This window comes from Paroedura picta, chromosome 2, assembly GCF_049243985.1.
Source record: "Paroedura picta isolate Pp20150507F chromosome 2, Ppicta_v3.0, whole genome shotgun sequence".
In the NCBI taxonomy this organism is placed as follows: Eukaryota; Metazoa; Chordata; class Lepidosauria; order Squamata; family Gekkonidae; genus Paroedura; species Paroedura picta.
The window spans coordinates 65,828,445-65,852,143 of record NC_135370.1 but is presented as its reverse complement, the minus strand read 5'-3'; the positions used below and the strand labels follow the sequence as shown (position 1 = coordinate 65,852,143).

The window sequence follows — 23,699 nt, the reverse complement described above, 5'->3', positions numbered from 1 at the left end:
TGGTCAGTCTCAAGCAAATGCCTGGTGGAGGAGCTCCCTTTTGCAGGCCCTGCGAAATTTCAACATTTGTCTATATTTCAGTAGCTTGCCAAACACATGAAAAAGATGCTATATGAATGAGATTTAGTCAAATATAGCAAACTGGAACATGCTGCTACAAATACAGATCTGGATAATTTCCTCCAGGCCACGTCAGATCACACAAGCAATCTATACAAAGACCCCAAGGCAGATATAGGTAGTGATTTTTTTTGTAGCTTGTTGATTGTGACTTGATAACCAAACTTGCTCTTTCTCTGAAGCATACCTGTTCAATGTATTGTTCAATTAATAGTAATTCGAGTTCAAATATCTTGCATTTTCAATTTTTTAAATGATTTACTCCATTTATAATCTACCTTTTAAACTGAAACTCAAAGACTAATTACAGAACATAAACAAGCAGATAATGGAGATCTCCAATTAACAATGCTAGAGAATTAGACAACAATGCAAATGGGATTGCGCTCAAAATCACCACTGAACACTATAACCAATGAAGTTATAATTGTTGATTCAGTTATCAAACTTCTTTGTACTATTACTCATGTAATGTTTTCTGTAATTTGCTGTTTTCTGTAAACCGCCCTGAGCCACAGGGGAGGGTGGTATATAAATACAAATTAATTAATTAAATGGGATGACAGAAAATGACTATACAGAAAGCAGGTGCCAAAGGTCAAAGGCAATGCAGTAAGAGGACGGTGAGACATACTAAAAACTTTGTAATAGACTGTAAACCTATTCCTAATAGAAGATACCTGGGCTGTTCCATCCTACTACAGTTCTAATCCATTGTTTAAAATGCCTTTTCCTTTTGACACTCATCAGAATGATATAAGTATATGTGCTTTTCTGACCTCCTGCAAGCCACCACAGAGAATGTACATAAATGAATAGTTGCTGATCTTACCTATTTGCAGAGGGACACCTATAGAAGATTTTGCTCATGTGGACAATGCTGTCACAATAGGACATAGCAGGACAAACAGTCCTACAGGTATGTGGACCCAAGATCCATTAAGAGCTTTGTAAGTGACAACAGAACCTTGAATTGAACCCAGTAACTGAATGGAAACCAGTGAAGGATCTGCAGAACTGGGATGACGTGTTTTCCACTGTAACCAAGCTGCAGCATTCTGTACCAACTTCTGATCACGCTATAGAATGCTGGTATTTTTCTTGATGTAAGTTTCAGTGATATATTGATTTGACTATTTTGAACTGTTTTTTATAATCTGCAGTTGTTCTTGAGCCACAAATTTCACTCACGCTCTTAATGCAGAGAAAGGGACTGAATATCCATTCAGCACCACTGTATTTAGTCAGGATGGGATTCACTAGACTGTTCTCCATTGATCATTGGATAATTTAAAATAATATTGATTTTTACATAATACTGATTGCCAGTTAATTAGAAAAATCTCAATTTGAGCACACAAAAACTCAAGAATGCTATTTGAAAAATTACATCACAAAAGTATAAGTGCAGCTAGACAAAGTTTGAATCCAGTGGCACCTGTAAGACCAACAAAGTTTTATTCAAGGTATGAGCTTTCCTGTGCAAGTTCACTTCCACAGCACTCTTCACATTTTATCTCCCCACAAGCCTCTGCAGTAGGAAAGGCAACACCCAATAACTCCCCCCCCCAAAAAAAAAATCTCTTCAGGTATTGGAAGCTCAGAGACGGCTATCCACTTGAACGTCCCTCCTTACACACAAACACACACACACTTCGCGGGAGTTCAATAGTGTCTCACAGGAAGTCGCTTGATGAAGCGATGCCCTTCGATGGGCACATGCCACCCGAGAAAAAACACTTGTACAACACGCAGCACGAAGAGAAATCACGAGTCCACTCCAAGGACTGCGTGCCCTCCTCGGTGGAAGAAATCTAATCAAAGACTGGCTGAGACCAAAATAGCGTCTCTGCAGAGCCCGGAGAGAAGATGGCAGCGGCGAGGTCTTGAAGCCCAGCCGAGACGATGAGCTCACCGCTCCCACTGCGCATGTGTCGTCTATTCTTTTTCTGTAGTGACGTATGCGCCCAGTGCCTGCTGCAACTGTGCTAAGCTGGCTCGAGGAGGAAACCGCCGACAATAGCTGCGCGGGCGGGCGGGCGGGCGGGAGGGAGGGAGGGAGGGAGGGAGGAGGGGGGGGGGGACGACAAACGGCGGGTGGGCTTGCTGTGGTTTGCTCGTGCTCGGTGTCTGACTGTCCTCCAGGTATTAAAAATCACTCACTCTCTCTCTCAAAATATCTCTTTCTAAAATCAGGGGGAAGAGCCGTGGTACATTTTAAGCAGAGCATTTAGGCTTCTGCTATAGGGGGCGGGGGGAGCTGTCATGTGGTTGTCAGTCCGCGATATAAAAAATATAAACCGTGAGAGGCAAAAAGTATAACATGAATATTTAATGCTCTACCCCCCCCCCCAAATAAACCAAAGTCAAAAATAAGAACTACCAGAGACTCATACAGGAGTATCTTGCCTGTCGCTCAATATGCATGAGAACTGTTCTAAATTCTAGTCCCCCAGGTGGGAACTGGGGTTCCTCCAGAATTACAGAGCATCTCCAGACTAAAGAGATCAGTTCCCCTGGGGAAAATGGCTGCTTTGGAGGGTGGATTTAATAGTGTCATACTCCACTGAGGTCCCTCCCTCCCTACCCCAAATCCTGCCCACTCCCAGCTCCACCCCCAAAGTATCCAGGTATTTCCAACCCCAGAGCTGGAGAGCCTAGTCAGGAATCCTATTACTTGAGGAATTTCATCATTGGTCACCAATGGGGGGCGGGGTCACCTAATGCATAGAATGGCCACTGGTTCATAACTTGGAGAAGAGCTGCCAGAGGTGGTCAGGAAAATTCCTATACGTCTGTCAGACCACAGAATGGGCAAAACAGAAATATTCAACAGGATGTTTTTATAAAGGAATCAGAATTCTGGCTACAGAATGCCAAAATGGGTTTATTCTCAAGTTATCAATGTGGAGGACAAAAGTTTGCATGTCATTTTGTGGTAAAGGAAGTGAGGTGGCTGAGAAGTAATATCCCCACCTGAACAGGTAAATATGAGTAGATTGGTGAAGCTAGGAATTGGGGGTTTTTCTCTTTATTCATTTATTCATAGTTTATGATTTATTAATACCAAATACAGTTTTTTAAAATCTCTGTACCATTTGTAAGAAAGAATGGTAGAATGTTAGAATAGGTGAAAAAAATGCCAAAGAAATGCTCTGTTAACCAAACTCTATAGATAACCAAACTTTGTAGACTGGAAAGGTAGTGATGATACAAAACGCATACCTTGCATCATGGAACTTCTGTCACAGTTCTGCCCCCCCCCCTTGATGATCCTCAGATTCCATCAACAATTCTTTAGAGTCTCCAAATGAAAAAATATATTTGTTCACACACGAAGACCATAAATTTAAAAATCTCTGTTATACTGCAGAATGCACAGGAATAACCTACATTATTTGAGAGGCTTGCAGGCTGAGGTTGGGGTGAAGAGGTACGGGTGTATCCCACATGGGCTATGGGCTTTGGCCAGCTCTTACCAGTAACTGTTTGTATTTTGGGGCGCAGACAGACAGACCAACCAGCATGGGTTCTATGAGTCTGGAAAGTGCAAGAAGATCTAAATAAATATTTACAGCCTGAAACTGTAAATGGTGAACAACTAAATGGCTGGAGAGACATAGGAACTGAAGTGATTTTTCTCAAGCTTGGCCTGGTAAATAAAAAGCAGTATTTGCCTGGAAGGTCCTACGAAATCAAAGGCATTAGTGGTCCAGAATTTCAAGTGCAGTTAGTTTTACAGGAAAGTAGACAAACTACTAGGGGAACTAGGTGATCCACTTTTATTAGGCAACAACTTGGCCTTGCGAACAACAGAGACTGCAGTTGCCAGCAGTAGGCCTTAGGTTTCAGAAGGACAGACATCACCAGCCAAGCAACAGAATGTGCTAGGCAAGGCGTGTTTGTGGCCACATTTATTCCTTTTGAACAGGCACATGTGAGGGGGAAGAGCTCTCCCTTCAGCCTAACTGCCTGGAGATGAGCTGTACTTCCAGGGGATGCCCAGACTCCACCTGGAATCTGGCCTCCCTAAACCTCAGTGGGGTACAGTACTACAGAGTCATCCTTCCAAAGCAGGTATTTTTGCCTGGGGAGCTGATCTTTATTGTCTGGAAATGAGCAGCAATTTCGACAGATCTCCAGGCCCCACCTGAAGGTTGGCTGTCCCTGGCCTGGAAATATTCCTTGAGATTTGGAAGTGAGGCCTCAAAAGGGCATAATGCCTCTGCAGCCACTTAACCAGCTACACAACACCCCCTGATCTATTTAAGGTCAAGAAAACATTGCAGAGAGGAGTTTGTTTGTTTGTTTATTATATTTATATACTGCCCTCCCTGGAGGCTAAGGGAGGTTTACATGGAACGTATAAACAATACATGAAACAATCTATAACATATGAATAACTGTAATAGTAATACTAATAAATGATCGCTGTAACAATATAAACAGTGTAAACAATGCAACAGTGCAAACAGGTCCAGAGCATACTGGTGGAGTTCTGAGAGGGAGGGGAGCAGGGGCCCTTAAGTCACTGTTGGTTATGCTTGGTCTCAACCAAATGCCAGATTGGTTGCCAGATTGGTGGAGGTCAGTGGTTCTCAATCTAGAGGTCGTGACCCCATTTGCGGTCACCTGGCCCCTTCTTCGGGGTCCCCAGGTTGGTTGCCGCCACGGTGGCTTTGGCAGCTGGGGGTGGCAGCGGCAGCTGTAGTAGGCAGCAGGTGGCAGCAGAGCCATTGCAATGGCCGCCTACACACTGCCTGACTGTTGTGCGCAAGCGTGCCTGCATGTGCACACTCGCACATGCACGCTGCCCGCGTTCAGGTGCTCACGGCCCGCGTGCATGTGCACGCTGATGACAACCCCGCCGCTGCCGCAGTTGGGGTCATAACATTGGAGTGGTTGAGAACTGCTGCCGTAGGTTCATGTTCTGGAATTCCACACTACCTAGGTGTGCATAAACCTGACTAGGGTCAAGATTGCTGTGCACAGAGAGACCTCCTCTTAGGGTTGCCAGCTTCCAAGTGAGGCATTAAACCCACACCAAACCATGAGCTAGTGCCTGTTGTATTACAGGACACAACAGGCTTTACTACTAGTTTTATACATAAAAATAATATGTAACTATCTTTGGCATTACATATTCTTAAATACACACTAATTCTGCTTTGGCCTCTCATTTCCTTTTATACTGCCACAGCTGGATCTGTTTTGTCCCATCTTTCTCTTAATGTATGCTTTTTGCCAGCCCTGCAAAACCAGTATAAATTCCTCACTTGCTCTTTCTGCCTCATAGAAGAATGTTGGTCTTTCTCATCCCACACTTATAGCAAACTTCCTGGAATGTGATGAACACATTCAGATTATGAATGAAGCTTGCTGAATAAGCACATTAGGATCACCGTCCTTCACCTACTGACTTGAGAGCCTTCCTCATTGAAACCAGCGGCCTCTTCTGAGTAAATATGGTTTGGAGGAGGCTGCAAAATCCTTTCTTCCCTTAAACTAATTAATGAAATTACTTAGGGGAGCAGTAATGAGGGATGGTACAGACTTCTGTTCATGGTTGATCTGCTCAGCTGCCATTTGCAGCACACTGATGAGCATGGCCACTTTAATTAGTAGGAATGTATCTATAAGAATTATTATAATAATAGCTTTATTTTTTTTAGCCCACCCAACAGTTGACTCAGGGTGGGTAACAATAAGACATATACAATTAATCTTGGACATTGATATATAGTTTATGAACTATTTCAAGTAAAATATATTAAAGTATGTTAAATTATATTCTTACGCCACCTTCTTAAAATCTTGTAGAGGGAGCCCAATTCTGTTGACAGAATGGTGTTCTTGTGGACAGTGTATCTCAATGTTAATTTCCTGGCCTCAACCGTAGGCCTCACGGAACAGCTCTGTCTTGTGGGGCCTTTGCATGGGAATCCTTATCATAATCTTAATGTCAGCTTTCTGTGAATGTACTACGTGTGTTTTACTGATGGTCCTCTGAGGCTGATATCAGCCCAGCCTTTAGACCAGCCTTTCTCAACCTTTTTACTGTTGAGAAACTCCTGAAACGTTTTTCGGGCTTCCAGAAACTCCAGAAGCAATGCCAGCAGGACACGTCTCTCTGCCATGCGTGTCACATCATCATGAGTGACATCACCCAGGCACTCCCACTGGATGTGACAACATGCTCCATCCCCCACCCCCCCATGCAAGTAAGTTAAAATGAGAGTATTTATCTCTCTCAACTCCAGTCACTACCATGTGCAATGAGCCTTGGCCAACAGGGATTTTTATGACTACAGCCCCTGTTCTTTCCACTCCCTCCAGGCCTATCATCAGCTATTGGGGGGAGGGGGGCAAATCAACATAGCCATGAATGGTTATATATCACCTGATAGTTTTTTAAAAATAATGTAATAAATAAAAATTAATTAACTCCCACCCTTCCAGGATCTCAGGAAACCCCTGTTGAGAATGCCTGCCTTAGACATTTATACACTGTTTTTCTTCCAAACAGAGGCAGAAACCATATTACAAGCATACTTACTTTATTCTTTCAACAAACCAGTGAGATGGGTTAAGCTGAGTGTGTGACTGATCCAGTGAGACTCCAAGACAGAGTGTGGATTCCAGTTTGGGTTTCCCAAATGGCACTGACACTTGGTATAGTGGCTACGAGTGGTAGCCTCATCTGGAGAACCCAGGTTGATTCCCAACTCTTTCACAGGAAGCCAGCTGGGTGACCTTGGAGCAGTCACAGTTCTCTCAGAACTCTCTCAGCCTCATCTAACTCACAAGGTATCTCTTGTGGGGACAGGAAGGGTAGGACATTGTAAGCCACTTTGAGACTTCTTCAGGGAGGGAAAAGCAGGGTATAAAAACAATTTCTTGTTCTTCAACTATGCCACTCTTGTTTATACTTAATGTTTCTCTTGCCAAGTTAATTATTTATTATTATTATCTTCCTTTTCATCTTCAATTATTTTCATCTGACACCAGCCCAGCTGAGCAACCCGAGCCAGCCAATTGCTTCCCAAGCCAGGGAACACTTGGGAAGAGTCCTTCCCATCCTCTAGGCATCAGGAAGCTGGACCTCATGCAGGCCAGGCATAACTTAGCCAGTTGGAGGTAGCGGAATGCAGAACTATTTGAAGGGCATAGGCAGAGAGGTGGTCCTTCGGCTACAATGGGCCCAAACCATGTATGGCCTTGAAGGTAATTACCAAGACCTTAAGCTTGATCAGGAATTCGACTGGTAGCCAGCGCAGTTGTTGGAGGGTGGGCCGGATGTGGGACCTCCATGGTGTTGCTGTGAGGACCCTGGCCGCAGCATTCTGGACCAGTTGCAGTTTCTGGATCAAAGTTAAGGATAGGCCTGCATAGAGTGAGTTGCCAAGTCAAGCCTGGAGGTGACCATCGCATGGATCACTAGGGCTAGGTGTTTCAGGACCAAGTAGGACGCTAGTAGTTTGACTTGGCAAAGGTGGTAGAAGGACAGCCATGCTACTCTTGTGACCTGGACCCAACTTCCTGGCAGAGTGAGCCACAGATAGCTGAACACTGTCCAGGTTGGGCAGACACACTTCCTCGCTTAGACCCTTCCTGCCCAACCACAAGACCTCTATCTTTGAAGGACTGAGCTTCAGATGACTCTGCTTGAGCCACCTTGTCACAGCTTCCAGGCAGCTGGCTAATGCTTCTGGGGAAAGCTGCGTGTCATCTGCATTTTGGTGACAACCCAGCCCATACCAGTTGATGGTAGTTGAGTTTTTGTTCCCTTTCCCCAGATGAAAATATGCTAACCAATTGTGCTGAGTGTGAGTTCACAGATGCGATGGTGGTCAAATAAAAGTTTCATTTTACTGACTTCATTGCCATCTCATAGGTCTTCATCAGCGTTCTATAAAATGTTCTCAAGCCTTCATCATGAGTCTTCCTCCAAACTCGCTCTATTCATCTCAGTGGAAGCCTTAGCCAAGCCTTCAGGGCATGGTGGTCTGACCATGGCATGGCATTTGCTATGACCAGATTCACATTCAAACCCATGCCAAAAATGAGATCCAGGGTGTGGCCTACTTGGGTGGGCCAACAACAAATTGTGAGGACCCTAAGTTACAAATCCATTTATTATTGCCGGAAAAGCTCTCCCAGTCTCTTGTAGCTTACCCAAATACTATAATTTGCAATTAACTGAAAATGTGAATTATGCTAAACTCAATGGACTCAGGGGCCCTTAGGGTTAGATTCTTACTGAAGGGCTTTATGTTGCTTTGAGTTGGATCCACAGAAACCAGAGTATGGAATCTCCTTCCGAAGGGCTTAGGCATAACTCATGACACAGCACGTCTCTGCATTTGCTCTGGAAAGTATGTTTGGTTAAGTATCAGATTCCAACTTTCTGCTCCTAGGCCTAGCTAAGGAGAGTTGTATGTTTATAATCCAGGCAGCCTAAAGAAAGCAACTACTGAGTCAGTCCCTTCTGGGCTCCATGGTTTGGCTTGAATTGCAGTACTGTATTAATTACTGCTGCTTTTATAATGCCAGAAGAATACAGACTCCACTCTGGACAAAGATAAATTTGTGCCCAGGAGAATTAATGGTTTAAATGAAACGCATTATTATAACAGTGCGACTAAAGCAGGCGAGATAGCCATGGCAAGGCCTGAGAAATCCCCAAACTTTGCAGCTGCCCCAAGTGCAATGCAGTGGGCATCAAACACAAGACTTTCACATTGCTCCCCAGCCCAGCCACTTAAGCCATTTCTATTGCTAAGGATCCACACAAAGTGCCAGCAACAGTGTCAAAAATCATCCAGAAAACAGATATGTTTTCCTGGAGGAAATGGAGTGCAGCTTGGGGAGGGGGCATATTCTGTGGAATCACATTTCCGCTGAGCTCCCTTACCAAACTCTGTCCTTCCTAGGCTCCACCCCATAATCTCCATCAATTTCCCAACATAGAGTTGACAACAGGAAATATCTGGCTTTCTCTTGCACTTTAGTAGCAGCCTGAGGAGTGAAATCCAGCCCGTAAAGCTTACCATAGCATGGAAAGCCACAGTATCACTTGCTACTATCTGAATACCAAGAAGCTGCCAAAGACCCAGTTGAAATTTATCACCAGCAGACAGTTGAAAAACTTATCACCAGAGGAGTTATGTGAATCTCACTTCCTGACCTCTATAAACTACTTCATGTCAGCTGCACCTAACATCTCCCTTATTCCCATCTTGGAGATTATAAAATTGCAACCAGTGACCATACAATTTTGCATTCCAGACTGCAAATATGGTTGCCACTTTTCGCCCAGATGCTGCTCCTTGTACACGAACAGCAGCCGAGCCTGGAAAAATGTCACAGCAGCAGCATTCTTTATCTCTGTGCCTTGAAAAGTCTCACCTGCTTAGTTTCTGCGTATCAGCCCGCTGCTGTTAAAGGCACAGGGGAGAGGCCAATTTAAAAAGTAGCATGATGTTGTTGCGAGGGCAACACTGCCCCCCCTCCAAATACTCTCCTACCCAGAATAAAATCCTGGCTCTTCATCTACTGCCTGCTTGGCAAAGGAAATCATGCACATTTGAGCCAATACTAATTCAAGCCAAATACTAATGCATTTATGGAATTCGTACAGGATTTGGGTGCAAAGGTAATTTCAGCATCTACCTAAACAATTTAAATGAGGAGGCATATCCAAGCAATACCAGTGGCTGAGATATTTAACCACACAAGGCAAACCCTCTGGTAATCAACTTGGAAAGTTTCTCTGAATCTCCTGCCAGTTTTAACTTTCTTGTAAAATGGTACAAACCATTTGAACCAGTAATGAACAATGGCAAAACGAGGGATGGAGGGCTGTTCTTACAAAGAAGTGATACACACCCACAATCTACATTGCTATTAAACTACTAAGCAGATGAGCATGCTATTTAAGTGCTTCCCCAGTATAAAATATAGCACTTCTCTCAGGAAACAGAAAATATCTTTAACCAAAGTCCATAATATACTGTGTATTACAAATGGGAATAAACTGCACAGAAACCTAAACACACACACACACACTACAAATTGAGTGGGGAAGAAAGGCCTTGCTTGCACTAATGTAATGTACTGCCCCCTGGTGAAACTCATCTTTTTTCCTCATATGAAACTATGAACTTTGGAGGTTAAATGTTTGTACATTTCATAGCTGCCATGAGCCAGCATTTACTGGGACTGGTGGACTAAAAATGGAAATAAATTAGTAAATAAATAAACCACATCAAAATACAACACAGCAGAAAAACAGACAGATCTGGGGAAGCCTCATGAATTTGAGAGAGCAAATGGGGGGGGAGTGTGATGGGGGCTGAATGAGAACAGGGAACCAACTGACCCCAACACTTACATAAGTGGGAGATCCTCAAAGGTAAGGAGGACTATTCCATTGCTAACAATGAGTAGCACTGCACTGGTGAAAATGTGGCTGCGCCAGGGGTTGTGAGTAAGAGTCAGCTTCCTGAGCATTTCCAGCTGGGGAACTCCATCTCCCCCGGAGCAGGAACAAAGTTGTGCCATCAAAAATGGAGGTGCAGCCCATGACACCAGTGGCACCCCCTCAGTAGACACTTACGGCCACAACCGTCTAGACCTCAAGCAGCTCGGGATCCTGACCAGAGGTACACCCAATCACTGAATCACCCATATATGATCCCCAACCCTCCCCACAAATGCCACCACTACTGCATGCCACAACAACACAGGAAGGGTGTATAGCACGGGGTGCTGCCAAGCAGCTCCATGCCTTGTAGGCTGGGAGTGAGCGAGTCCCTAGCTCGGAGCCAGCCAACACAGGCACAGGGTATCTGCCACCCCCAGATGAGCAACTGGGGAGAAGAGACCCCCTGTGACAGCAAAGTCCACACTCTTTCCCCACTTTTAGAGCCCACAGGATCTGGAGTCTGGCTGCTGGGATCCCAAAGGGCAGCAATGAACCCACAAGTAAGCAGTAACCACTGACTCTTGCCTCCTTGGCCCAGACCAGTATCATGTTGGGAGGGGGCAGGATGGTGTAGCAGCTTCTGGCAATCCTGGTAGCTGGCTGGTGGGGAGCGCTTCCCCAGGCATGCATGGAGCCAGCAAACCAGGCAGTTTTACATGTTGGGCACTTACTGAAAAGTCACCAGGGGAAGAGTGTGTAGGTGGGCCAGGCTCTCCAGAGCATTGTCTATCCAAACTCTGCATACCTCATGGACGGTGAATGTGGGTGGCTCGTCCTTGCCACAAGGCTGGGTGCAGTGCTTTCACAAAACTGTGATTTCCCTTGCAGGTGGGGCATGTCCCATGATGGTCAAGTGAGGATGGTCAAGTGTCCTGCATAGTGCAGGGGGTTGGACTAGATGACCCATGAGGTCCCTTCCAACTCTATTATTCTATGATTCTAGGACACTCCATGAGATACAGAGGTGAGGACAGCACATCAGGGAACCCATGGTTGCCCTCAATCTCAGTGCCAGCTGGATCCAGGAAGACAGTAGGGTGAGCCAGGAGCTGTCCAGGAGGCATGTCAGCAGCTGCATGTGGGAGCTAATATCCCTGTATAATATACTTATGACTCTGTTCCTTTAAGTGTCCCTTTAACTCTGTACTATGCAATTTTCTCCTTATAAGAATGCTTTAGCAATATAATCAGAGGATAATGCACTGGTTTCCTGAACATCAAAAGGGTTTCTCCAAGCATGTTCCTGAAAGGCTCAGAGTGTTGGGAGTGTTCATTCAGCTGACTGAAGTCTTGGAAGTCTGACTGATGAGTTATAACCTCATTGTACATGATTGCCATTTCATTACTTCGTAAAAAAAAACAGGCACATTATGGCTTGTTTACTTAGTTTTATTCTAGTTAATTGTTGTTGAGGAAGGATTTATGAAAATTTAGTCTGTAACGGGTGTAAGTTTGTTATCGGAGCAGCCGTTATTGCGTTTTGATCTTCTGCTTTTTAGGAACCCGATGATTATAGCTTCTTCACGTTCACCCATTTGCTTTAAAGATTTATGTCCATGGCTGTCTATACTGGTTCCTTGTGACTTTAACTGAGAGAGCCATCTGTACTCAGTGTCAAGAGACTCCTTCTGATGCCCAGCCAAGACCAGAAGCTGCTCACGCAGGGGAAGGAGAATGAAAGTCCCTTGACTGGTTCTCAGGCTTAGGGACTGCTGCCTGCACAGCCCATTTTACCCACCCTGTCCTCCACCTGAGCTGTGATTGAATGAGGGCACCTGGTGAGCTGTTAGGAATGGTGGCATGCCATGGCCAGGTGCCTACAATGGATGAAGAGCCTTGCAGCAACTGTGACTTTGGGTGCCAGCCACCTGGAGGGGCTTGTTGGCATGGGATGCACCTGGAGAGACAAGGGGGCATCAAGAAACTACCGGCAGACCTTGCAGAGTCCCTCTGGGCAAGTGGTCTGCCCCCACCCCCTGCCGGCAGTGCCTCTGCCAGAGGCAACCCACGGAGGGTCCATGGATGTGAGCAGTTCCAGGGAAGGGTGACTGGCTACTCGGAGTGGTGCTGGCTGCTAGACACCTGGATATCCACACTTGTCTGTTGTTGGCCTTGGCAGTCTTCGCAGCTCCCTCTGCAAGGGGCCAGCTTCAGATGCCAATGTGACTAATGGCTGTTACCCCAATGGTGGACTGGCCTCTGGCAGGTTAGGGTGGGCTGCACTGCCAGATCTCCATTCAGGGATGTGATGAGGGAGCCATGAGTGTGCTTGGCTTGAGAGAGAGTTTGCTTTTCCATATCAAAATAATTGCTAAGCTGCACTAATGTTAAAGACATGACAATCTTCCATACATCAAACATATTTATTGCCTAATAGTTACGAAGCAAACAAGCCAGTCTTTCCCACTGTCGTGTTCAGGTGTTTGGCACTTTGGCTTTGCATGATGAATTAAAAGATCAGCAAGTACCATGTAGCTGTTGATATCAGACAAAGCAAATAAATCCAGATTAGCATCACTGTGACTAATGTGAGATGCTTGGTGATAGTAGGAGACATCAAACAGAATTTCTTTCACAAGGGGTAAGTGGAACAAAGTTTGAGTCCAAGTAGGATGATGCTTGTATTTAGCATTTATAAAGCGGCATCTCTTAAGAACATCAAGCCAATGTGCATGTTTATGGGAAACTTTTAAACTGGCATTTTAGCTAAATTATAGGTGTCAGACTCATTTGTCTTGTCAAAAGTGATGTCAGATACCAGAGATACAAACTTTGAGGACAGCAGCTGGTAAGCTCCAAGTTGGTGAGTCCTCACAGTGAGGCCCCATAGGCAAGAGAAGAGGATGTGGAGGAAAACCCACATGGGCAACTTAGAGAGCCAGCAGTGCAGGGCTGGGCAGATCCCCTTGCGCTGCCTGGATGGGAACAAATCCATTCCAGCCTGCTCCCGCTGCCAATGCTGTGAGCCCAGGCTCCAGGGTAAAAGCAGGAAGCAGCTGCATTTTGTGAGTTCCCTCTCACTGAGCTACCATGGAAAGGGACTGGGAAGACAAATGGAACTAACCCCTTCACCTATGGAAGCAGGGGGGTGGAGGCTCAGGTGCAAGGCCATTTGCACCATGAGACTCAAGCCAAAGAAAGTCAATCGCCTATGCGGGAGTGGCCACCTCTGGCCAATACTGCCCCACATGATGCTGGACCCAAAGTTCATCAGCTTGGCATCAACCATTCCAGGCTAAAAGCTGCTAGATAGTCTGATGGGGGAATGGGCATTGCACACATGAGGCTTTGTTTGTGACTAAGTCCTCAGGCTACCCAGTGAGAAGTATATATGGAGATCACTGGATTCTGTTTGACTGCTGCAAATAAAGTTGTTCCATCATGCTAAAGCTACAATCGGAGTGGCTCTGCCCATTCTTTCATCCGAGCAGTCTCCTGTTACCTCCATTGCACAAAGATCTCATAGGCCAGGTAAGTGCCATGCTCCACCCCCCCTCCCACTGCCCAAAATGGCCCAGCAGTCTAGTCCACTGGGTGGGAACAGGGTTGGAGCAGGCATCAGGTGTTCCATTGCCCAGTGCCATACCCAATGCAATTAAATTAAAATGATTAGTTACCTCTCTGGACTCCAGCTGCTGCCATGTATGGTGAACCTCAGCTAGCAAAGATGTTTATGATAAAGGGCTTCCCCTTTGCATCCCCTCCAGGTCCATCGTTGGCCACAGGGAGGGCAAGTGAAAATTACTATATATAGCTATATCACCTGATAATTTTTTTTACATGTAAATTGATTAGCTTCCACCCGATAGGTGAAACCCTTTTGGAGCTATTCAGAAACCCCAGGGCTTCAGATAACCTCTGTTGAAAAATCTTGCTACAGATTTTCTTGAAATAACATACCTTTCTTACTAGGCAGTCCTGCTAGGGACTATGCACATTTAACACATGAAATGTGTAGAACACCCAAAACTATCGTAAATTGCAATCCAGTAATATGTTGATACTGAGAGGATGTGACTTCTTTCCTGAGGAAGTACACATGGTTAAAGGAGGGGATAAACTTACTCCAGTGTTTCTTATACTATTGGGGATGAAAAGATTCTGTCCTATACATTTTGTACTACATGATTGCCTTTGACAAATGCAGTTATGTGGTCTAATCCCTTTGTTTCTTTTCCTTTTTTGTATCCCCACTTTTTAATTGCTTTTAAAGGAATTAATTTTTAGACAGCCATCGGACAAAATCTCTCAAAGTACCTTCCAGAGCTTGATTGCATGAGGAATTGGGTCTCCAGATGATGTAAAAAAGAGTTAGCCATATGTCACAGCAAAATGAAACAAATATTTATTTCAATATCTGCTTTTATGGACAAAGCTCAGTTTTTCAGTTCCTTACATCTACATTTTTCCCCAGTCCAGAAAATAGTCCCATAATACCAAATTCTTGTTGCTATTCTCATTTGTTTAAATTACTGAATTCCAGATAGAAAAAGACATTCTGCGCTGACAATGACACTCAATGACTCTTAACCATTGGGTTAAGAAAACTAAATTAAGACACAATAAGTGATCTAACTACTGTATTTTGCTCTTTGAACTATTAGTGGAGGCTATTTGAGGGGACAACACTCAAACTCATGCTCACCTGGATTTGGGGCTACCAAATGGCAAGGGGGAGAGGGGAAAAGCACACCAGACCTGGTCTGCTCTCTTGCCTTCAAGTGCAGTTTGCTTTGTGGGAGTTGGCCACAGGCACTTTTCAAAGCACAAGAATCTTATCCCTTTCTAAGTATCAAAATGTACTCCAATAGAGGCCTTGAGGAGAAAACACTAAAAAATGCATTGCCTTTTGTTACCATAGAAACCTTTCTCCTAATAAGAGACAGAAAAAGGATCAGAGATGCCCAGCCACTAAACTTCAGGGAACAATAGGAAACCACCTTTAGGGTTGAAGAAAATGTGAGTCCAAAGGCACCTTTAATGCCAACAGTTTTATTCAAGGTGTGGGCTTTTGTGTGCATACACACTTCCTCAGACAAGGGAACAAAAATCATAAGGAGAGAGCAAATTAATAATACAAAAGAAGCAAACATCAAACCAATATTCAGCATGATAATGTTTACATAGTTCCTTGCTACATTAACAAAATCTGTCCCTTGGGTTCAGTTGTTCACAAAAACATAGGGGAAATAAATATGTTAAAGTTGGTGATTAATGGCAGATACTTTCCCAGTCGTGGACAGAATTAGGAGATTTGTTGCTAGGCCCACCCTTCTCCGCCTAAGCAAGGAACTATCCAACTATTAAAAAGCTGCACGTTCGCTGTGACGGCTGTTTACTAATTTATTCTCTCCTCTTATCTGTACCCTTAGGACCCCTGTTCCATTGTCTGAGGGAGTGTGCATGCCTTGAATAAAACATTTTGGGTCTTAAAGGTGCCCCTGGCCTCACATTTCGTTCTGCTGCTTCAGACCAACACGGCCACCCACCCGAATCCGCCTGTAAGGTTGTTACTATTTTTTACCCCCTGACAAAACCTGTGCCTCCCCGTCTATTATAGGTCCTAACTAATTTACTCTAACCAGTGAACAGCCTCCCTGCGTTTCCTGCGTGGGTTCTTATCTTCCGCCATTACGGTCCACTCTGCCCTTCCAGAAATTCATGACTCCCCCTCGTCCCGGCCGTTTGTCGGCTTCTTACGCGCAGCCCTCCTCCAAAATGAACACCCGCTGAAGAAACGGGCCTCCAAGGCGCCGGGCTGGCCTCCCCCCCGGCCGGCTTCCTTTTGCTGCAACACCCCGCCGCAGAGGAGCCTCCGGGGCCGCCCGCGCTCCGTCTCTAGGGGAGCCCACGCGCAGCGCCGCTCTAGGCTCTCCCATCTCCATCTCTCTCGCCTGGGAAGGGAGAACGAACCGGAAGAGCTTGTCAGGGCTGCCACCGTCTCTATGGCTTCCTTTTCCGGGCGGCAAAGGAGAGGCGCGGCGCCACAGCGGAAGCGTGGAAGGCGCTCTCTGTTCCTCCGGCGGTGGGGCGACCATGTCTGTCAGCGAGATGTTCATCGTTTTGCAGGGGGTGCTGACCGCCGACCAGGATATCCGCGAGGTGAGATGAGGAGGGGTCCACGGTGGGTCCCTTGAGCTCAGCCCCGCTTCTCCCGCGGGGGCCTTCGGACCTCGCCAGGCAACGGGGTGGCGCCAGGGAAGCGCTTCCTTTGGAAATCTGGCCTTTTAAGCAATGGTCGGTTAAAGGTCGATAATTCCAGGTGAGCAGCGATGTTGGTTAAACAGGGAGGCCACTAGAACCTTCAGACCGATTAGAACTCACGGTAGCCTGCGATGGTGGGAGTGACAGCTGCATCCAGGTGAGTTGGTTCTTATATGCCACTTTTCTCTACTCGAAGGAGTCTCAAAGCGGCTTACAGTTGCCTTCCCTTTCCTCTCCCCACAACGGCACCCCATGAGGTAGGTGAGGCTGAGAAAGCCCTGATATTACTACTTGGTCAGAACAGCTTTTTCAGGGCTGTGGGGAGCCCAAGGTCACCTGGCTGGCTGCAGTGGAGGAGCAGAGAATCAAACCCGGCTGGACAGATTAGAAGTTGGCACCCCTTAACCACTACACCAAGCTGGCTCTTGAACGGTCATTTTGCAGTAGTAATCATTCACAACTGTATTATGTTTTCCATGCAGAAAAATCTAGTTGTGAATCTCTGCTATAATGTTACTATGCTGTAGGATCCAATGACATGCAGTTGCAGCCTGGGTCTCTAAGGCAGGTTTTCTCAACCAGGGTTTCATGATACTCTGGGGTTTCTTAACAGCCCTGGAAGGGTCTCCCAACCAGGTGGAAGTTAATTAATTTTTAAAGTATTTTTAAAATTTATTATACATTTAATGGTTGATATGACCATATATATGATCAAATATGGTCATGTCTGCCCCCTCCCAAAATGGCCATTTCTGAGCCTGGGAGAGACCCCAGATGGGCATGTAGCTTTACTTCCCAACTGTATTCTGTGCAATTGTGCCTCTTCTAGTGTTTCTCAAAGCCTGAAAAATGTTTCAATTGTTTCTCAGTGGTCAAAAAGTTGAGAAAGGGTGCTCTGTCACTCTGGGTGCCTGTATTTTTAAAGGAAGAGGAAACCCAACCCACCTTTGTTTTTTGTTATCTTTGCCTTTTCCTGAAAAACAGGAGGTTGAATTGAAATGTGATAGGGTTTTTTTAATTGATCTCTGTATTATTCCCTTGTTCTCACAGATACGAAGTTGAATCCAGTTCTTTCAGGGTTGGGTCATATGTTCATAAAGCTGCCTTATACCAAATTAGACCATCAGAACATCAGGGTCATTGTCTACTCAGACTGGCAGCACCTTTCCAGAGTCTCAAGTAGAAGTCTTTCACATCATCTATTATACAATCTTTTTGAAATGGGAGATGCCTGGGATTGAACTGGGGACTTTCCACACATCAGACAGAGGCTCAGGCATTGGGCCACGGCCCCTCTGCAGTGTAAATCTAGATAGCATTAGGTGTACACTTGAAACATGGGAGTGTGTGGATTGGCCCTTGAATTCAAGTCTAAAGCATGACCTCCTTGCAGTTGTTATTGCCGTGTTGGCCCTCTATGCCAAAACAGTGGCAACTTGTACTGGAATTGTTGTGATTGCTTCCAGAGAAATAATTCTGTAGAATCCCAAACATGGTAGTATTGTGTTATAGATCTTGTACAGTTGCATTCTGTATATAGATGTATAGACAGCCTTTCTGACACTGCATTCATAGTGGCTTGTGGTTTTCTATTTAAAAAAATGGCTTATAGTGTAATACACACAATACAAAAGGGCAGAGGGAGCCGGGCAGAAAGGGAAAATGGTGAGTCAGCAAAAGTACCCATTCTTAAGATAATTCATATGACTGCACAGTGACCAGACTAAATGGCCACTGCAGGAGACAGTCAAGAGGAGTCAAGGAGCCAAACAGGGCAGTGATCCAAAGTAGACTGATTTCTCATTTCTTACTTTAATGCAGCCTAGTTGGTTGCAGGTGCAAGTGATGTCAGTGTGTTTAGGTTGTTTTGTCTTACTTACTGTTTTTGTTCCTATTTACAGGAGATCAGAAAAGTTGTTCAAACTCTGGAGCAGACAGCTCGAGAAATTCTGACAGTATTACAGGGGGTCCACCAAGGTTCTGGATTCCAAGACAGTAAGTCAAGATCTGTTTGCCTTCGGTATATTCCTGAGAGTGTTATAAGCATGCTTATTCTTATGAGATTGATGATAAAATGTGAGGATTAATTCCCTTGAGGAATATACACTTCATATTATTTAAGAATGTAGGCTGTTCATTCCAAACCGAAGATGTAACAAAGTGAACCAGGCTAGTGACATTTTCCATGGCTGGATACTCAAATGGTAAAAACTGATCAGTTGAGTATTCAGAATTGTAATGCCAAGTGGGCTCTTGGCTACGAAACTATGAGCTGTATTACATTTGACATTGCCGAATAATTTTTGCTGGTTTTAATGTCTGAATTATATAACACTAACCTCAGCACTTTTTCCTCTTGAGTGGGAAGGCTATCACTGCTGTTTATTTGTTTTCTGATTTCAGTACCAAAGAAGTGTCAAAAGGCTCGTGAACACTTTGTTACAGTAAAAACACAGCTGGCGTCTCTGAAAATGAAATTTCCTGCAGATCAGTATTACAGGTGAGTAAATAAAACCCTCTCTCCATTTGGGAGACTCAACAATTAATAGAGTGCAGTAGAGCTAGATAGAATACTATCTAACCCTCACCCCCCAGTTTCTAATAATATTCTAAAATGGAAGCCAGGGGGGAGGGGCATAAGCCTGAGATCCAGGAGGTTAATGTGCATATACTGAACATTTTCATGTCATCATAATTCAGTTAAGGGAGCTGGGAAAGTAGAAGCATTTTGTTGTTCAGGTAAACTAGAGTGGCATAGTGGTTCATGAGCTTGGACTCCTTTGAGCAGACCAGGGCTCAAATGCCCACTTGTCCCTAAATGTCATTGGGTGACCTTGAGCTAGTCACTGCTTCTCAATGTAATGTAGTTTGCAATGGCGTTGTTAAGATAAAATGGAGGATTACCCTCCCAAATCTGCCAAGCTCCTTGTGATAATGATTAATGTGCTTGGTATAAAATCAGGTGTAATTTTCCTATGTGTTAAGTTTGCCTGCCTTATCCTGCTATATAGAAGCCGTAAGCATGAAAGGTTGTCACAACAAGGTTAAACTTCTGAATTTTCTGTACAGATTTCATGAACATTGGAGGTTTGTGCTTCAGCGCTTGGTATTCTTGGCAGCATTTGTTGTCTACTTGGAGACAGAGACATTAGTCACCCGGAAAGCTGTTACAGAAATACTTGGAAGTAAGTAAGCAGTTTTCCACTAAAGTGGGAAAAATGTATTTTCTTTAAAGAATTAGCAACATTTTTTTGTCATGGCTTAAAATTAAAATGCAGAAAGACTCCTGCCTTGCATTTTGACTTGCTGTCTTGAAAAACAGTAAACTTCGTATTGATATGTGCAATGCATTCGAGCTATCAATTGGCAAAAGTTATAATAAGTTTACAAAAATGTGGATTGTCCATAATAAGAGCACAGATTAATAATGACAGTTTTGCATGCAGTTTGTCTCATCAGTCAGACAGAATTACCAGATGAGCTACACTGTCTGGTTTAAATGACAGCAGGACTGGGTTTCAGACAGAAGTCTTTTTACCCTCACAGCTTGAAACTCTAAACCGGAGGCATTGAGGATTGAACTGGAAGCCTGCCACTCTTGCTATATCTCCTTTGATTCATTGCTCAAATTAGTGAAAAGGAGAAGGCCTTGTCTGAAGTAGCATAGGGGATCTTGCATCTTTGACATTTTTCTGCTGAGAAAACTGTTCCCCAGGTGTGCCATTGGGATTGATATCAAACATAAATACAGATTGATTCTTTTCCTTTGCAGTTGAATCTGAAAGAGAGAAAGGTTTTCATCTGGACATTGAGGATTACCTCTCTGGAGTGCTGACTCTTGCTAGTGAGCTGGTAAGTGGAGAATACTGAAAGGTTTTAGAACATAGGTATTGTCACCAATATAGCTGGAATGAAAATGACAACAGACTAATGGCACATATTTTTTCACGTGTTATCATTATGCAAAGCTAGAGGTTATGGGGCTTTATTCGTTACTGATGAAGCTACTAGTTGACGTTAACCACCAGGAACACAGATAGGCTTGCTGTAGTCATGAAAATACTTGACCCTCTTCACAAATTCTGCTCTCCTCACCCCCACTTGACCAGGTAAGAAAGGAACAGGGCTTTGTCAGTGGCGGTATTTTTGTCTGGAATGCTGTTCCCCATGAGGCTTGTTTTTCACCCTGTGTATTCTCTTCTAGGCACCTTACTTCTTGCTCAGCTTTTTAATTAGGAATTGATCTCTTACATTGCTCTTACAGTGTTTGTGGCCTGTTTAATGACACTATTTAGAAGATTTTGCATACTTTGACCTGTGCTTATGTTCCAGCAGTTTTTTTTAATGTTGTTCTAATAGTTTGTTAATTTTTTACTTATCTGTTCTGTGTTTTTATTATGCTTACTTATAAGCCACCCAACGCAGGCTTCCTGGAGAGTGGTCGTTGACTAGCATTCCCCACAGTACCCTAGAAAGCCTATGGCCGATTGATACTAATATATTAACAATAGTACTATAAGGAAAGGCGATAGGATTTTGACACCTTTGATACTACAAACTGTTTTTGGAGGATTGGAGGTTTCAACCACTGATGAAGCCTAAAACAGAATTGATCCAGAAGCCGTTATGGTTTTCCTTCTGGTATATAAAAGATGTAAAATAAATTGTATTTACTCACTGTAAAATTGTATTTACTCACTGTAGCTCCACCTACCTCACAGGGTGTCAGTTGTGGGAAGAGGAAGGGAAAGGTGTTTGTAAGCTGCTTTGATCTCCTTCAGGTTGTAAAAAGCAGAGTATAAAAACCCAGCTCTTCCTTATGCAGAAAGCACTCGAGTCGTACTCTGAAAGGGACAAAACACTCTGAACTCAGAGGAGAGCATTAATCTGGACTCTGATTAGGTCCCTCCAGTTCTAATTTGCTTCTCTGCTTAGCTTGCTCGGTTCTGTGTTCCCATAGTCTAGGCTAGCCGTGAACAGTGTCACCGCTGGAGACTACTCTCGCCCCCTCCGCATCTCTGCTTTCATCAATGAGCTGGATTCCGGCTTCCGCCTCCTGAACTTGAAGAATGACTCCCTGAGGAAGCGGTACGATGGCCTCAAGTATGATGTCAAGAAGATTGAGGAGGTCGTTTATGACCTGTCAATCAGAGGGCTCAGCAAGGAGGCAACAGATGGTGCCGGTGGAGAGAAATGAATCAGGGCACGATGAACTGAATCTCTGATTGCCTCAGTTTTGCTGCCAATGAAAGAGGAGCTTTAATTGAGCTCTCCCAACAGTAGCCTAGAGGAACCACAAGCTGCAAAACCATGTTGTTGTTATTTTCTGTTGAATGTTTAGTATGTCCACATGAAAGCACCTGACTTTTCAGTAAACACTGTCCCAGGGGCTGCATTGGAAGCGAGTTACCATGTTATATGCAAACTGTTTTGTGAACTGCAACCATAACTGTTTATTAGCTCTGCACAAGGTGTGAGAGTTGTTTGTCCTTGGGCCACAGTTTAATTCCCCCCCCCCTCTATGGTGTGCAATGCTTGTGGAGGTCAGTAGCCAAATGCTAAAGTTGGGGGTATTTTTTAGGGGTACTTGTGCTCCTTTGGATTCCAGGTAACTTGTTTCATATTTCCATCTTTTTGTATCTCATCTCTTTGTAAGACCTTAGGTAGCTGTGAAGAAAGTTTTTGATTAGTAAGAGGTAAATTATTGCCCTCCTCTTGGTCCTTAATCACACTTACTTGGATGCAAATTCTTTCAATTCGTGTACAGAGGATCATAGCCTTAGTAGTATAGTGTCTGAATTACGGATACAAACCAAACCGGCCGGCCACTTCTATGTGTAAATTTCTTCTGTGTTAATGCTTAATGCCCATCTTTCAAATCACATTTACATGTGACGTTTTTTCTTCAGTGTACAGTGTTATTTTTCATGTTGTATGCTTTGTTAAGTTCCCCCTCCCAAGTTTTCCTTTGATAAAGGTTATATCCAAAGAATAAGAAAATCATCATACTTTACAAATTAGTAGCTGTAAGTAACTTTCTTTGTAAAACTTTTGCCTTGTTCTGGTTATTTTTTTAATGTTCACTGGGAAGAAAATGCTTCCACTGTTAATGTGGGTAAATAAAAAGAACCCTGTTCTTCAGCAGTGTATGTACTTATATTATTCTGACACATTTCCTACAAGAAAACAACCAGGAGTGTTGTCAAATTGCCTGGGAGGAAGAGGAGCTAAATGCAGGGGCTTCTAGGAAGCCAAAGACTATCTTCTTTTTCTGCTGGTGCTTATGTTGGAGGAGGGGGCAGCTAATTCAGTTTGGAGTGTATGAGATCTAAAGAAGTGGAGTAGCAGACTGGAATGCTGTTCATGTGTAAGCAGTATCAGCGCACATAAAGGAGGTGTTTCTGTCTTTACAGAAATCAGTGCTGTAATTTAAACATTCAACCTTTAGCATTTCGTAGAATTACTGTTTGAAAGAGCAGAGATGGGATCCTCTATGTCAGTGGTTCCCAACCTGCGGGCCGCGGCCCGGTGCCGGGCCATGAAGGCCATGGCACCGGGCCGCGGCTCCCTCTCCCCGCCCCCTCCCCCCGCAGTAAAAAACTTCCCAGGCCGCAAGCTTGCGGCCCGGGAAGCTTCTTACTGCGGGAAGGCGGGGAGAGGGAATCAGGGCCCGTGGCCCGTGCGGCCTGATGCGCAGGCGCGGCCCGCGGGGGCGGCCCGATGAGCAGGCGCGGGGGCGGCCCGACGCCCTGCCGGTCCCCAGCCTCAGAAAGGTTGGGGACCACTGCTCTATGTAAATATGTGCGCCAAATATTACTATAGTTGGAGCATATGCTGGAGGCAATCAGATCCATCAGGTCCACTTAAAAGTTAATTTACATTAAGGGAA

The 23,699-nt window shown here is 44.6% G+C and overlaps 2 protein-coding genes across 2 annotated transcripts in view; one reads left to right on the top strand and one right to left on the bottom strand.

Annotated features, from left to right (window-relative positions):
• Nucleotides 1-16,444, bottom strand: part of CLASP1 (cytoplasmic linker associated protein 1) — a 260,988-nt gene extending 244,544 nt beyond the window's left edge. Inside the window, exon 1 of the mRNA XM_077320493.1 lies at nucleotides 16,307-16,444. The gene's annotated coding sequence lies outside the window, so the exon portion shown is untranslated. The remainder of the gene's footprint in view (nucleotides 1-16,306) is intronic.
• A 92-nt stretch (nucleotides 16,445-16,536) lies between these two features.
• Nucleotides 16,537-22,951, top strand: TSN (translin). The gene is made up of 6 exons (XM_077320541.1): nucleotides 16,537-16,708; nucleotides 18,712-18,805; nucleotides 19,214-19,310; nucleotides 19,880-19,995; nucleotides 20,583-20,662; nucleotides 21,771-22,951. The coding sequence occupies exons 1-6, from the start codon at nucleotides 16,643-16,645 to the stop codon at nucleotides 22,005-22,007; spliced, it is 690 nt and encodes a 229-aa protein (XP_077176656.1). The 5' UTR covers nucleotides 16,537-16,642; the 3' UTR covers nucleotides 22,008-22,951.
• Nucleotides 22,952-23,699: the final 748 nt, after the last annotated feature.

What these genes read in the sequence shown, in the direction of transcription:
- TSN (XM_077320541.1), top strand. Translation starts at nt 16,643, where the DNA reads ATGTCTGTCAGCGAGATGTTCATCGTTTTGCAGGGGGTGCTGACCGCC. An exon ending in AGGTTCTGGATTCCAAGACA is followed by an intron (nt 18,806 to 19,213) that starts GTAAGTCAAGAT and finishes TTCTGATTTCAG; the next exon opens with TACCAAAGAAGTGTCAAAAG. An exon ending in CCTGCAGATCAGTATTACAG is followed by an intron (nt 19,311 to 19,879) that starts GTGAGTAAATAA and finishes TTTTCTGTACAG; the next exon opens with ATTTCATGAACATTGGAGGT.